This window comes from Oryctolagus cuniculus, chromosome 15 (assembly GCF_051225735.1).
Source record: "Oryctolagus cuniculus isolate XC-2025 breed Fujian yellow rabbit chromosome 15, ASM5122573v1, whole genome shotgun sequence".
Classification (NCBI taxonomy): domain Eukaryota; kingdom Metazoa; phylum Chordata; class Mammalia; order Lagomorpha; family Leporidae; genus Oryctolagus; species Oryctolagus cuniculus.
Genome location: NC_142881.1, coordinates 38349878 through 38362782, shown reverse-complemented (window position 1 = coordinate 38362782; position 12905 = coordinate 38349878). Strand labels below are relative to the sequence as shown.

At 41.9% G+C, this 12905-nt stretch overlaps 2 protein-coding genes across 6 annotated transcripts in view; one reads left to right on the top strand and one right to left on the bottom strand.

Annotated features, from left to right (window-relative positions):
- BTAF1 (B-TFIID TATA-box binding protein associated factor 1) overlaps positions 1–8363 on the top strand; it is a 95327-nt gene extending 86964 nt beyond the window's left edge. For all 3 annotated transcript variants that reach the window (XM_008270199.5, XM_089314757.1, XM_089314758.1), the window contains 5 exons: positions 253–405; positions 3963–4174; positions 4855–5014; positions 5353–5523; positions 6109–8363. In XM_008270199.5, the coding sequence (XP_008268421.3) occupies positions 253–405; positions 3963–4174; positions 4855–5014; positions 5353–5523; positions 6109–6252 (840 nt within the window). In that variant the 3' untranslated portion in view covers positions 6253–8363. The remainder of the gene's footprint in view (positions 1–252; positions 406–3962; positions 4175–4854; positions 5015–5352; positions 5524–6108) is intronic.
- CPEB3 (cytoplasmic polyadenylation element binding protein 3) overlaps positions 1–12905 on the bottom strand; it is a 276927-nt gene that overhangs the window by 30427 nt on the left and 233595 nt on the right. The window lies entirely within an intron of this gene.

The window sequence follows — 12905 nt, the reverse complement described above, 5'->3', positions numbered from 1 at the left end:
AATAAAAATAAATACATCTATATAAATAAATAAATACTTAGTTCAGTTTTCCATGAACTTTTTGAGGTATATTCATGTATAAGTTACCCAGGCATCGTAGCTGAGACATTTGAATTGGGTTTTGAAGAATGATTAGGAATTGGCTGAGGGAGAAAGGCATTCTAGGTACATGTAATAGCTAGGAAAAGATAGATACACAAACATTTGTAGTAGATGAAATTAACTTGTATGTACTTTTTTTCCCTTTTAAAGGCATTGCAGTACCTGCGTAAATTGTGCAACCATCCAGCATTAGTCTTAACATCTCAGCATCCAGAGTTCAAGAGCACTACTGAAAAGCTGGCAGTTCAGAATTCTTCTCTTCATGATATTCAACATGCACCTAAACTCTCAGCTTTGAAACAAGTACGTATGTTTTTTAAGCATTAAGTGTGTGTACCTAATGTGTAAGAGTAGGTAATTTGGCATATCCCTAAAAGCCAGTGTTTACCATATATTTTATTTTTGATTTGTTAAAAAAATTTTTAAGTATGTATTTATTTGAAAATAGAGAGAGGGAGAGATTGAGAGATTTGTTGGCCAATTCACTCAACAAATAGCTGCAACAGCCAGGACCTTCCTCTGGGTATCCCACATGGGTGCAAGGGCCCAAGCACTTGGGCCATCTTCCTCTGCTTTCCCGGTTGCATTAGTAGGGAGCTGGATCAAAAGTGGAGCAGCTTTGGGGACTGGTGCTGTGGCATAGTGGGTAAAGTTGCTGCCTGCAGTGCCAGCATCCCATATGGGTACAGTTCAGGACATAGCTGCCTTACTTCTAATACAGCTCCCTGCTAATGTGCCTGGGAAAGCAGCAGAGGATGGCTCAAGGACTTGGGCCCTTGCACCCACATGGGAGACCCAGAAGACACTCTTAGAAGCTCCTGGCTTTGGATCAGCCCAACTCTGCCGTTGCATCCATTTGGGGAGTGAACCAGTGTTGGAAGACCTCTCTGTGTCTCTGTAGCTCTGCCTTTGAAATAAATTAATATATATATTTTTTTAAGTGAAGCAGCTAGAACTTGAACTTTTGTTCATTTGGGTTGCTGGCATGACAGGCAAAAGCCTAACCTACTGTACCATAAAGCTGGCCCCAGCTTGTTAAAACTTCTGATAAAGCTTTTTTAAAAATTGTGGTAAGACGAGCCCGACACTGTGTCATAGCAGGTAAAGCTGTCACCTGCAGTGCCAGTATCCCCATATAGTTTGAGTCCCGGCTGCTCCATTTCTGATCCAGCTCCCTGCTAATGTGCCTGGGAAAGCAATGGAAGAAGACCCAAGTCCTTGGGCCCCTGTACTGTTTGGCCTGGTCCAGCTCTGGCAACTGCAGTGGTCATTTGCATTTTATATGCTGCGATTTCAAGAAGTTTGTGGAAACTGGAATTAAAAGATGAGTATAGAGGTGGGCAACCCTTCCTGTTAGGACATCAACCTTCCCTATTCAGAGTGCCTGGTTTCATTGCCTACCTACAGCTCCCTACTCTACCGCATACTAACACAGACCCAGTGATGGTTTGAGTAATTGGGTGCCTGCCATGAATGTGGGAGAGTTGAATTGAGTTTGTGTCTCCTAGCTTTGGTTCAGCCAGCGCTGAGTGCAGGCTTTTAAAGAGTGAACCAGTGAATAGGAGTACACTCATACATTGTCTGTCTCTGGTGATTAAATAAAAATTTTATTTTCATGCTAGAACTTTTGCAGTTGGTGTATAGTTTTTTTCATAAATGCATTTTGTTTTAAGAACTATTTATTTGAAAGGCAGAGTTACAGAGAGAAAAGTCAGAATTCCGTCTGCTGGTTCAATCCCCAAAAGGCTGCAATGGCCAGAGTTGGACTGATTTGAAGCCAGGAGCTTTTTCTGGATCTCCCATGAAGGTGCAGGGACGCCAGGACTTGGGCCATCTTCTACTGCTTTCCTGAGCCATAGCAGAGAGTTGGATCCGAGTGGAGCAGCCGAGATTCTAACTGGCATCCTGGTACCCATATGGGATGCCAGCACTGCAGGCAGCAGCTTTACCTGCTAGGCCACAGCACTGGCCCCATAATATGCATTTTTTCACAAACTTGTTTGACCAAACTTTACTATAGGCTTGTCTACACCGTGTTTATTTTTTTCATGGTTGGCACATTAGATAAACCTAAAAGATACACTTACTCAAGGAACCAGCTAATTAGACCTGTTTTCAAATTAAAAAATACATTTCATTTACATTTGAGTAATAATTGGCATTTTTTTCTTTCTATAGTTTTTACCTAAACTGCTTTATTTATTTATTTTTTAAACAGGAAACAAAAGATACAGAGATCTTCCCAGATGCCCACATCTAGCTGGGCTAGGCTAGGCTAGGCTAGGCTAGGCAGACCAAAGCCAGTAGCCCAGAACTGAACCCAAGTCTCCCATGATGGTGGTAATTACCCAGCTACTTTGAGCCTGTTGTGAGCATTTGGGGACTGAACCAATGACTGGGAGAGCTCTCTCTCTTGTCAATCTCCCTGCCTTTAAAATAAATAAAACAAGGGGAGAAAAGGCTCTAGAAACCATTTTATATGAGGAATCCTTAAATAAAATGTGGGGGTTATTTAGCCACTGCTGAAGTTAGGACAAGATAAAGTCGAAATGCTGTTTAGGAAGGCAACTGGCCTCTCAGATGCCCATAGTAGGTGGCTTGGTAACTGTTTTCTAGAATCTTATCAACTTTTCAAGACCCCAAACTAGAGTCTATCAGGATACCTGGGGATTAGTCTCTCAGGGCAGACTCAGGTTAAAAGAAATTGGGAAACCAGGATTATCAGTTTGCCTGCCAGACAGGAATACTCATTCCCAAACAGACTCTGCATATCCACTAGTGCAGCTGTTGGCAAAGATTATATTAGGTATATCAGTGAGTGCGGACTGAAAGAAAAAGCCTTAGGTGTGTTTTTTAGTCAGATTTTTTAAAAGATTTTTTTATTTATTTTTATTTATTTATTTATTTGAAAGTCAGAGTTATACAGAGGGAGGAGAGGCAGAGAGAGAGGTCTTCCACCTGCTGGATCACTCCCCAGTTGGCCGCAACGGCAGGGACTGAGTCGATCCAGAACCAGGAGCCAGGAGCTTCTTCTGGGTCTCCCATGTGGGTGCAGGAGCCCAAATAGTTGGGCCATCTTCTAATGCTTCCCCAGGCCATAGCAGAGAGCTGGATCAGAAGAGGAACAGGTGGGACTCAAACCATCACCCATATGGGATGTTGGCACTACAGGCAGAGGCTTCACTCGCTACGCTACAGCGCTGGCCCCTATTCAGATATACTTAATACAGCTAGTTACCTTTCAGTTTGTGATATTAGATAACCTCCTGAAATGGTGAACACAGTGCTTTAAGCCTGAGCACCTAAATGAAAACTAGTTCCGGCCAGTGCCATGACTCACTTGGCTAATCCTCCGCCTGCAGCGCCGGCATCCTGGGTTCTAGTCCCTGTCAGGGCGCTGGATTCTGTCCCAGTTGCTCCTCTTCCAGTCTAGCTCTGTGCTGTGGCCCGGGAAGGCAGTGGAGGATGGCCCAAGTTCTTGTGCCCTGCACTGGCATGGGAGACCAGGAGGAAGCACCTGGCTCCTGACCTTGGATCAGTGCACTGCGCCAGCTGCAGCGGCCATTTGGGGGGTGAACCAATGGAAGGAAGACCTTTCTCTCTGTCTCTTTCTCTCACTATCTAACTCTGCCTGTCAAAGAAAAGAACAGAAAAAAAAAAAAAAAGAAAAGAAAAGAAAAAAGAACAAGCAAGCAAGCAAGCTAGTTCCACAAACTGCAGATCACAGTCCCCAGTGCTAATCTGCTCTCCAGGTTTCAGCTATGACCTTTTCTTGCCACAGAAAGAACTACTTGTTAACAGGAAGAGTAGTTATCTGCTTTTATTAAACACCTGTGTAATGTTTGTTGTTTCCTCCCAAGTTGCTGCTGGACTGTGGTTTGGGAAATGGTGGCACTTCCGAGAGTGGCACAGAGTCCGTTGTGGCCCAGCACAGGATACTGATCTTCTGTCAGCTGAAAAGCATGCTTGACATTGTGGAACATGATCTTCTCAAGCCACACTTGCCCTCTGTAACGTACTTGAGATTAGATGGCAGCATACCCCCTGGTCAGAGGCATTCCATTGTTTCCCGGTAAGTGGCTTCTAAAACTATCATCATAAATCAGTCTGTAATCAATACATTATTACTTACATGGCAGCTTGCCTCATGACTTATTTTCATTGGCTAACTCTCTGCAAATGTGTTTCTTATGCAACTCAACCCAAATAAATCCCCCTTTAAATATAGAACTTTAGAAATACAATTGAATGGTTTATTTGCACAGTAAGTGAAAAAACATGACTACATTAGGAAAAGCACTATGAAACGCTTTTGTTGCGGGGGAGGAGGGGTTACGGTGATAGGAAGCAAATGGCTTAAATCAAATCTCCTTCCTGATCCCGCCTCTGCTGAAAAGAAGTTGGAAGCTGGCCCATCTAGGAAGCAGGATCAATGAGTGCAGCTTCTTGAATATGGTCTTGCAAGTTCTGTTTTAAAAATCTCAGGGGTTGCCTTTTTTAAATGCAGATTTTTCGGTTCTGTCTCAAACCTGCTCACTTCAAGAGTGGGTATTTTTAATCAGCATCCCTAAGAGATTGTTAGGCATGATTCTACTAAAGAAGATGTTTTCAACTCACTCACTTCAACTCAGAGATGTCTGTCATGGATTTTTAAAGTCATGTTTTCTTTTGTACTCTTATTTTTATTAAATAGCTTATTTTATATAAGTCTTAGAAATTAACTGTCTGATTTTTTGATATCTATGTTTTTAGGTTCAACAATGATCCATCCATAGATGTTCTGTTACTTACAACTCATGTTGGTGGCCTGGGGCTTAACTTGACTGGCGCTGACACGGTGGTATTTGTGGAGCACGACTGGAATCCTATGCGAGATCTACAAGCCATGGACCGAGCACATCGCATTGGGCAGGTAAAGTCACCTGTTTTCAGGTGTTAACTTGTGCACTGCCCAAAAAAGGAAGCCTAGGTTCAAACTCTTAGCCTGACCTTAATAATTGTTATGACCTTGGACAAATCTTTGAACTACTACTTCATGCATTAAATGAGATGGTTAGGCTAGGAAAACTTGGGTCATTGTCCATTCCTAATAATTCTGTGGCTTTTGGAAACATTTTGAGCTCCTGGAACCAGACAAGATGGAAATCAAGTCTTGATTAGGTAGTAGAAAATAGACTAAGCCCCTTGATTTGGTGAACCTCAAAGCTTATCAGTTTGTGCTATAGTTGCTTAACTGTTTTTCTCATTCAGAAACGTGTGGTTAACGTGTATCGACTGATAACCAGAGGAACGCTGGAAGAGAAAATAATGGGTTTGCAGAAATTCAAGATGAACATAGCAAATACTGTTATTAGCCAAGAGAATTCTAGTTTGCAGAGTATGGGGACTGATCAACTTCTTGATTTGTTTACTCTTGATAAGGTAAGGAGTTAAAACAATTTGTTTTCTGTTTAATAAGCTCACAGGCTTCCTGTGACTGCTAAGTGAAAGTATTAAAGGCAGCAACAAACGATACTCATTTTTATATTCATTAGATAACCCTTTGTAGGAATTTTTGGTGCCCAGATGAAAGTCTTCAGCATACCAGGGGATGTTTTGGCGGTTATCTCTAGTGTCTTGCCTCAGGCTGCTTTTCCTTTTCTGCTGAAGACAGCTTCTCACTGCAGACTCTTGATAGGGGTTTCTAACGCTGCCTCCTGTTAATCTACCTTTTGATTTAGTTAATGTGTGTGTATGCAAACGTGTGTGTATATTTTTGAAGTAAACAATGTGAAATCCACATATAGTTTTATAATAATACACATTTTCAGTCATCTTTCTTCAAGACTGGAGAGAGAATGAGCACTAGCACTATGAGAAAACCCTTTTGAGCTCACAAATTTTGTAGTAACTTGAATTGTTTAACTGTTGAATAAATACAGTGTTAGAAATAGGTGTGGTATTTTAAATAAACAATTTCTGAAGTTAGTGATCTCTCATTTTATCTTTTTACAATTGTTTTTTAAGGATGGCAAAACAGAAAAAGCTGACACCTCTACTTCTGGAAGAGCAAGTATGAAGTCAATTCTTGAAAATCTGAGTGATCTTTGGGATCAAGAGCAATATGATTCAGAATACAGCCTGGAAAATTTCATGCATTCTCTCAAGTAACTATCAAATACTGTAAATGCAATTGCTGCTAGTTCAGTTATATTTCTGCTGATATTCAGCAAATTTCTAAGTTTATGGTGAACTTTTAATCAATATGTAAATAGATCTGAAGAATATTCAGCATACCATTGGCTCTTGTTTCACTGGGGGGAACAAGTTAGTCTCAAATATTTGCACTGTATTAAATTTAAATATTAATGTGAAGTGGATTAAATTTTACATGCTGAATAGCTGCAGAGCAGAGGAACCAAGCCAGGTTCACATGTGCTACCAGGAGGTGTCCCACCAGGAACAAACCTCCCCTCCTTACAGAGTCACTTTGTACAGTATGATATCTGTGAGTACTTTAGTGTTCATGTACATTTTTCTTTTAAATAAAACTTGTTTTTATAATTGATAAAAGTCAGGGCTTTTATAAGAAAGCCTTAATGAGCCATAATTTTAAAAATACAAGAATAATGACTACAATATTGGTCAGTCTTAGGCAATGAATTGAACCAGGCCTTTGGTGGAAATCTTTATATATTTAATGCAGATGCATAGTGTTTTTGAAACTTTAACATCATTTTGTCAACTTTTAAAATATAGTATCAACTATTCTAAATACTGGTACTGGTATATTTAAGGCTACCATAACATCCTATTAAGAGGGTGTTTTTTTTTTAATTTATCTAATGGCTAGGTTATAGCCAGATTCAAAGAACATATGTACTCCATAGGTTTCAATCATATATATAATATATATATTTTGTAACTATGAACATACAGTTTTCCAGAAGTAGATTTTACACTGTTTAGAATTCCAAAACCTATGGTGAAGAGACTGTTTATTGTAGTAATGCATGACTGAAGCATAAAAGGGAGAAACAGTTCCTTTATATACACAAACATACATGAATATACATATCTGTATACACAAATCTACCCTAGCCTGTACCCAAAAGGTGCCCAGTATTGGCACTAAAATCATGTAGTTATACTGGGTAGCAATAATAGGGCATGAAACGGATTAGTGTTAGAAAGGTGAGTTCAATGGTAAGGGTTGGTATATGGATATAGATATGCATGTATGTATGTATATATAATTTTCTAAGTTTCACACGTAAATTAATACTTGCCTGTGTGCATACATATGTATGGAATATATTTGTGTATATATGTACAGGTAATAAACATACCTAAAGTTTGTGGCTGGCCATACACATAGGCTTTGGTTTAAAAACCATCAGACCTCAGCTGTACAATAACAGGTGTTTTGTTTAAATCATTAAAGTTAAACTGTTCTGCAGCACTTAGACATATGGACATTTGTCACATTTCAGTAGCTTTGACAACCATACTGTAACATTAAACCTAGCATTCCACAGGAGAATAAATATAAGGTTGAAGCTGTAAAATATATGCAACTGTGTGTTATTTGTAGAAAATGATCATTAAAACTCAAGCAAAAGATTAAAATTATTCAGATACAGAGGTTTTAAAATAGCTGCATTCTTCATTTGATTTTTGTACAGATTGTCAGAGACCAAAAGGAAACTCATGACTTCAAGTAGAACTTTCAGGATACTTGATTATTTATTTGCTAATTCCATAAACTAGTTATTTCACATAGCGTATAGCAATTAATATTTCCTGGAAATATGTAGAAGTGAATATATCATTATAGAGATAGGAAGGAGCAAAAGAATTGACATCAGAATAGTTGGTTTCCCTAATTTGAAAGGTTGGATAGAACTAAAGTCAGATAGTTAAGCAGTTAAATTTGAAAAGGATTTAATCCGAAAGTGTCTGTATTAGAAAGGCAAGAGTAGACAAAGTTATACTAGTTACCTGTGAGTGCAAAAAAATTTTTTAAAGTAACTTTTTGAGTTGGTGAAACACTAAATCACATTCCAGCTTTTCAAATATAGGAAAACATACAAATAGGTAAGAACTAACTCTCCCTTAATTTAGTGGTCCTGGTCATAGTAGTAATTCTTAAGAACAATGGAGATACTTGGAAAATAAAGAACTGCTGTCAATTTTATGGATTTGATGATATGATAGCTATTTTTTTAAGTATGGGATGTGGGAAATAAAGCAACCATGATAGAATGTTGATACTATTTTAAGTTGGGTAATTCTCTATTTTTTGTATGTTTATAATAGAAAATTTGAAACAGCCAAAATAATTATGAATTTAGAGATTACCAGTCTTATCAGTAGTGTTTGTTTCCTGTAGGAAAAATCTGTTTTCTGGGTTCTGGGTGTAGTTTGTTTCACACTCACTATAAATGTACTTATGTATTCCACACACATTCCTCCCAAAAAATTCTAGTTTTTTCAACAAGAGCGTGTCATAATGGTGACAAGAGTGAACATTACTGGTATTGGGACTAATGAAACTAGTACAGCTTTATTCCTTTGGGTGGTCTATATGAACTTTTAAAACTAAATAGTGGGTTGGGGCCAGCACAGTGGCATAGCAGGTAAAGCAGCTGCTCCACTTCTGATTCAGCTCCTTACTATCCTTGGGAAAGCAGTAGAAGATGGCCCAAGTCCTTGGGCCCCTGCACCCACGTGGGAGACCTGGAAGACGCTCCTGGCTGCGTATCAGCCCAGCTCTGGCCGTTACGGCCAATTAGGGACTGAACCAGCGGCAGGAAGACCTCTCTCTACCTCTCCTTCTCTTACTCTTTCAAATAATCTTAAAAAAACTAGATAGTGGGGCCAACATTTTGGTTTAATGGATAAAGCCACCACCTGTGAAACTGGCTTTTTTTTATTGGAAAGATAGAATTAGAGACAGTGAAAGGGACTGACAGAGAGGTCTTTCTTCCGCTGGTTCACTCCCGAAATGGCCGCAACGGCCGGAGCTGTGCCAATCCAGAGCCAGGAGCCAGGAGTTCTTCCGGATCTCCCATGTGGGTGCAGGGTCCTAAGGACTTGGGCCATCTTCTACTGCTTTCTCAGGCCACAGCAGAGAGCTAGATTGGAAGAGGAGCAGCCAGGACTAGAACTGGCACCCATATGGGTGGCCAGCGCTGCAGGCAGAGGATTAACTACTGCAGCATGGTGCCGGTCCCGAAACTGGCATCCTTTATGGGTGCCGGTTCAAGGCTTGCCTGCTCCACTTTAAAAAAAAAATTTTATTTGAAAGAATGAGAGAGGGAGGTCTTCCATCTGCTGGTTCATAACCCCAGATGGCCGCAATGGCTGGAGTTGAGCTGATCTGAAGCCAGGAGCCAGAAAGTTCTTATATGGGTAAAAGGGCTCAAGGACTTGGGCCATCCTCCTCTGCTTTCCTAGGCACATTAGTAGGGAGCTGGTTCAGAAGTGGAGCAGCAGGGATTTGAACTGGCACCCATAAGGGATTCCAGCACTGCAGGCCAGGACTTTAACCCACTGCACCTCAGCACTGGCCCCATCTTGCTCCACTTCTGGTCCAGCTCCCTGCTAAAAGTCCTGGGAAAAGCAGTGGAAGATGGCCCAAGGGTTTGGACCTCTGCACCCATGTGGGAGATCCAGATTAAACTCCTGGCTTCTTTGTCTGTAACTCTACCTAATTAAAAAAAAAAGAGAGAGAGAGAGAAAGGTCTTCCTTCCGTTGGTTTACTCCCCAGATGGCTGCTATGATCCGAAGCCAGGAGCCAGGTGCTTCCCTCCTGGCCTCCCATGCGGGTGCAGGACCCCAAGGACTTGAGCCATCCTCCACTGCCCTTCCGGGCCACAGCAGAGAGATAGACTGGAAGAGGAGCAACTGGGACTAGAACCAACACCCATATGTGCTGCCAGCGCCGCAGGCGGGGGATTAGCCAAGTGAGCCACAACACCAGCCCCACTCCTGGCTTCTTTGGATTAGCCCTGGCCATTACAGCCATCTGGAGAGTGAACCAGCAGATGGAAGATCTTTTTGGTTTTCTGGAGCTCTTTTAAATAGATATTAAAAAAAATAAAAACCACACTTCTAAACTAAATAGTGCAGTGAAACTATTTGAGAATGTTACCAGTTAGAGACAAAGAATTTGAAAGTAATAAGAATTTCATCACACTTGTAATCTAAATATTTAATCTTTGTATAATCTACCTCCTGTGATTATCCTGTTTCCTATCATAAATTGATTGCAGGAATATTTATTAAATGCTGGAGAACTCACTGTGAATAAATAAAGCAAAAATTAGAAAAGTTTGCTATTCACACAAAGCACTGTCTACTGCCATCTCCAAGGATGTAAAAATTGCCTCCTGTTTCAAGAAATAGTTACTTGAGTCTTTGATAAATTCACTCAAACTAGTGAGGTTCTGCATAAGATAGAAGCTGAGATCCTAATTCCCAATGAAGAGCAAGAGAGTTTCAGCCATAAAGCCACAAAAAGACCATGTATCAAGTATCAAGGGACCAGGAGTGTGGTGCAGTGGGTTTAGCTGAGCCTACCATGCTGCCTCCCAGTTGAAGTCCTGACTGCTCCACCTCTGATGCGGCTCCCTACTAAGGCACCTGGGAAGGCAACGGAAGAGAGTCCTCGTCCCTGGGCCCCTGCACCATGTGAGAGACCTGGTTGAAGCTCCAGGCTACTGGATTCAGCATGGCTCAGCCCTAGCCATGTGGCCATTTGGGGAATGAAGCAGCAGATGGAAGATCTCTCTCTTTCCTCTCTGTAACTCTGCCTCTCAAATAATAAATATTTATTTAAAAAAAATGTATTCAAATTTTACTAGGACAACCATCTATGAGCCTGGAAATGCAAATTCATCCAGGAGAAAGCAAAATTCCAGGCCTATACCACAGGTAAGTTTCAAGTCTGATTTTATGCTAAATGTTTACTATAGGAACCCCGAGTCAAGAAAATAAAATCAATTCCATCACCCGAGCAGAAGCAAATATAAAACTGTTTAGTAGGGACAGCGTCTGATAGCATCTCATAGGATTGCCATGGGGGCAAGATTAAGCCTTACACACATACAGTGTACAGGAGGAAGAGAGCAAATGCAGACGGGGTAATCGGAGAGACCAGGAAATAATATTAAAATATTTAGATATAAAAATATTAGAGAAGGTTGAAAAAGAGCCAGTAAATGGGAAATAATTACACAGTTTACAGAGAAAATCATTAATTGGGGTGATGTCCTTACAGAACCACCTATCATGGTAATCAAAAGATGAACCTGGAGCTGGGGCTGGTACTTTGGTGCAGGTTAAAGCCCCAGCCCTCAGCACCAGCATCCCATATGGGTGCCAGTTCCAGTCCCAGTTGTTCCACTTCTGATCCAGCTCCTTGCTAATGTGCCTAGGAAAGCAGTGGAGGATGGCTCAAGTCCTTGGGCCCCTGCAGCCACCTGGGAGACCTGGATGAAGCTTCTGGCTCCTGGCTTTGGATCAGCTCAGCTCTAATTGTGGCCATTTGGGGAGTGAACCATAGGTTGAAAGACCTAAGTCTCTCTTTAAAATAAATATTAAAAAAGATGAACTGATAGAAAATATGAAATGGCAAGCAGAAATGATAGAAAACAGAATGAAAGAAAAAAAATAGGATGTCTAGAAGGAAATAGAAGTAAGGGGAAAAGATACAGGAAGTCACCTTTGGGGGCGAGCCTTGTGGGTAAAGCTGCCACCTGTGATGCTGGCCTCCCACATGGGCACCAGTTCAAGTCAAGTCATGGCTGCTCCACTTCTGATCCAGCTCCCTGCTGATGTGCCTGGGAAAGCAGCAGAACATGGTCCCAGCGCTTGGACCCCTGCACCCACGTGGGAGACCCAGATGAAGCTCCTGACTTCAGCCTGGCCCAGCCCCAGTCATATGGGCCATTTGGGTAGTGAACCAGTGGATGGAAGATTCTTTCTGCCTTTCAACTTCAAGTAAATCTTTAAGAAAAAAAAAATGCTTTAAAAAAAGTCACCTTAGACTTTTTTGCAGGGTCAAAGCTGCAAAAAAACCCAGCTCCCATCTGCTGACTCTACTTGCCTACAGTGTCTAGGACTGGTCCAGGCCAAAGTAGGGGGCCCAGCACCTGTCGGCCATATGGGTGGAGCATTTGAGTCCTCTCTCCTGCCTCCAAAGGTCTTGTACTAGTAAGAAGCTGGAGTCAGGCATCAGACACTGGCATTGTCGTCATAATGGCTAGGCTAAGTGCCTGCCCCAGGTCTGTCCTTTTTTTTTTTTTTTTTTTTTTTGCATCACCCTATTGTAATCAGGAAGTTCCCATCTCCAGCTTCAAAATCTATTCCAAATCAATTCACTTTTCTCCATGTCCACCATTAAAACTATAGTTGCCACTACCATTTTATTGCTACACTGCCTTTTTTTTTTTTTTTTTTTTTTTTTTTTGGACAGGCAGAGTGGACAGAGAGAGACAGAAAGGTCTTCCTTTGCCGTTGGTTCACCCTCCAATGGCCGCCGCGGCCGGCGCGCTGCGGCCGGCGCACCGCGCTGATCTGATGGCAGGAGCCAGGAGCCAGGTGCTTTTCCTGGTCTCCCATGGGGTGCAGGGCCCAAGCACTTGGGCCATCCTCCACTGCACTCCCTGGCCACAGCAGAGGGCTGGCCTGGAGGGGGGGCAACCGGGACAGAATCCGGCGCCCCGACCGGGCCTAGAACCCGGTGTGCCGGCGCCGCTAGGCGGAGGATTAGCCTAGTGAGCCGCGGCGCCGGCCACTACACTGCTCTTCTAACTGG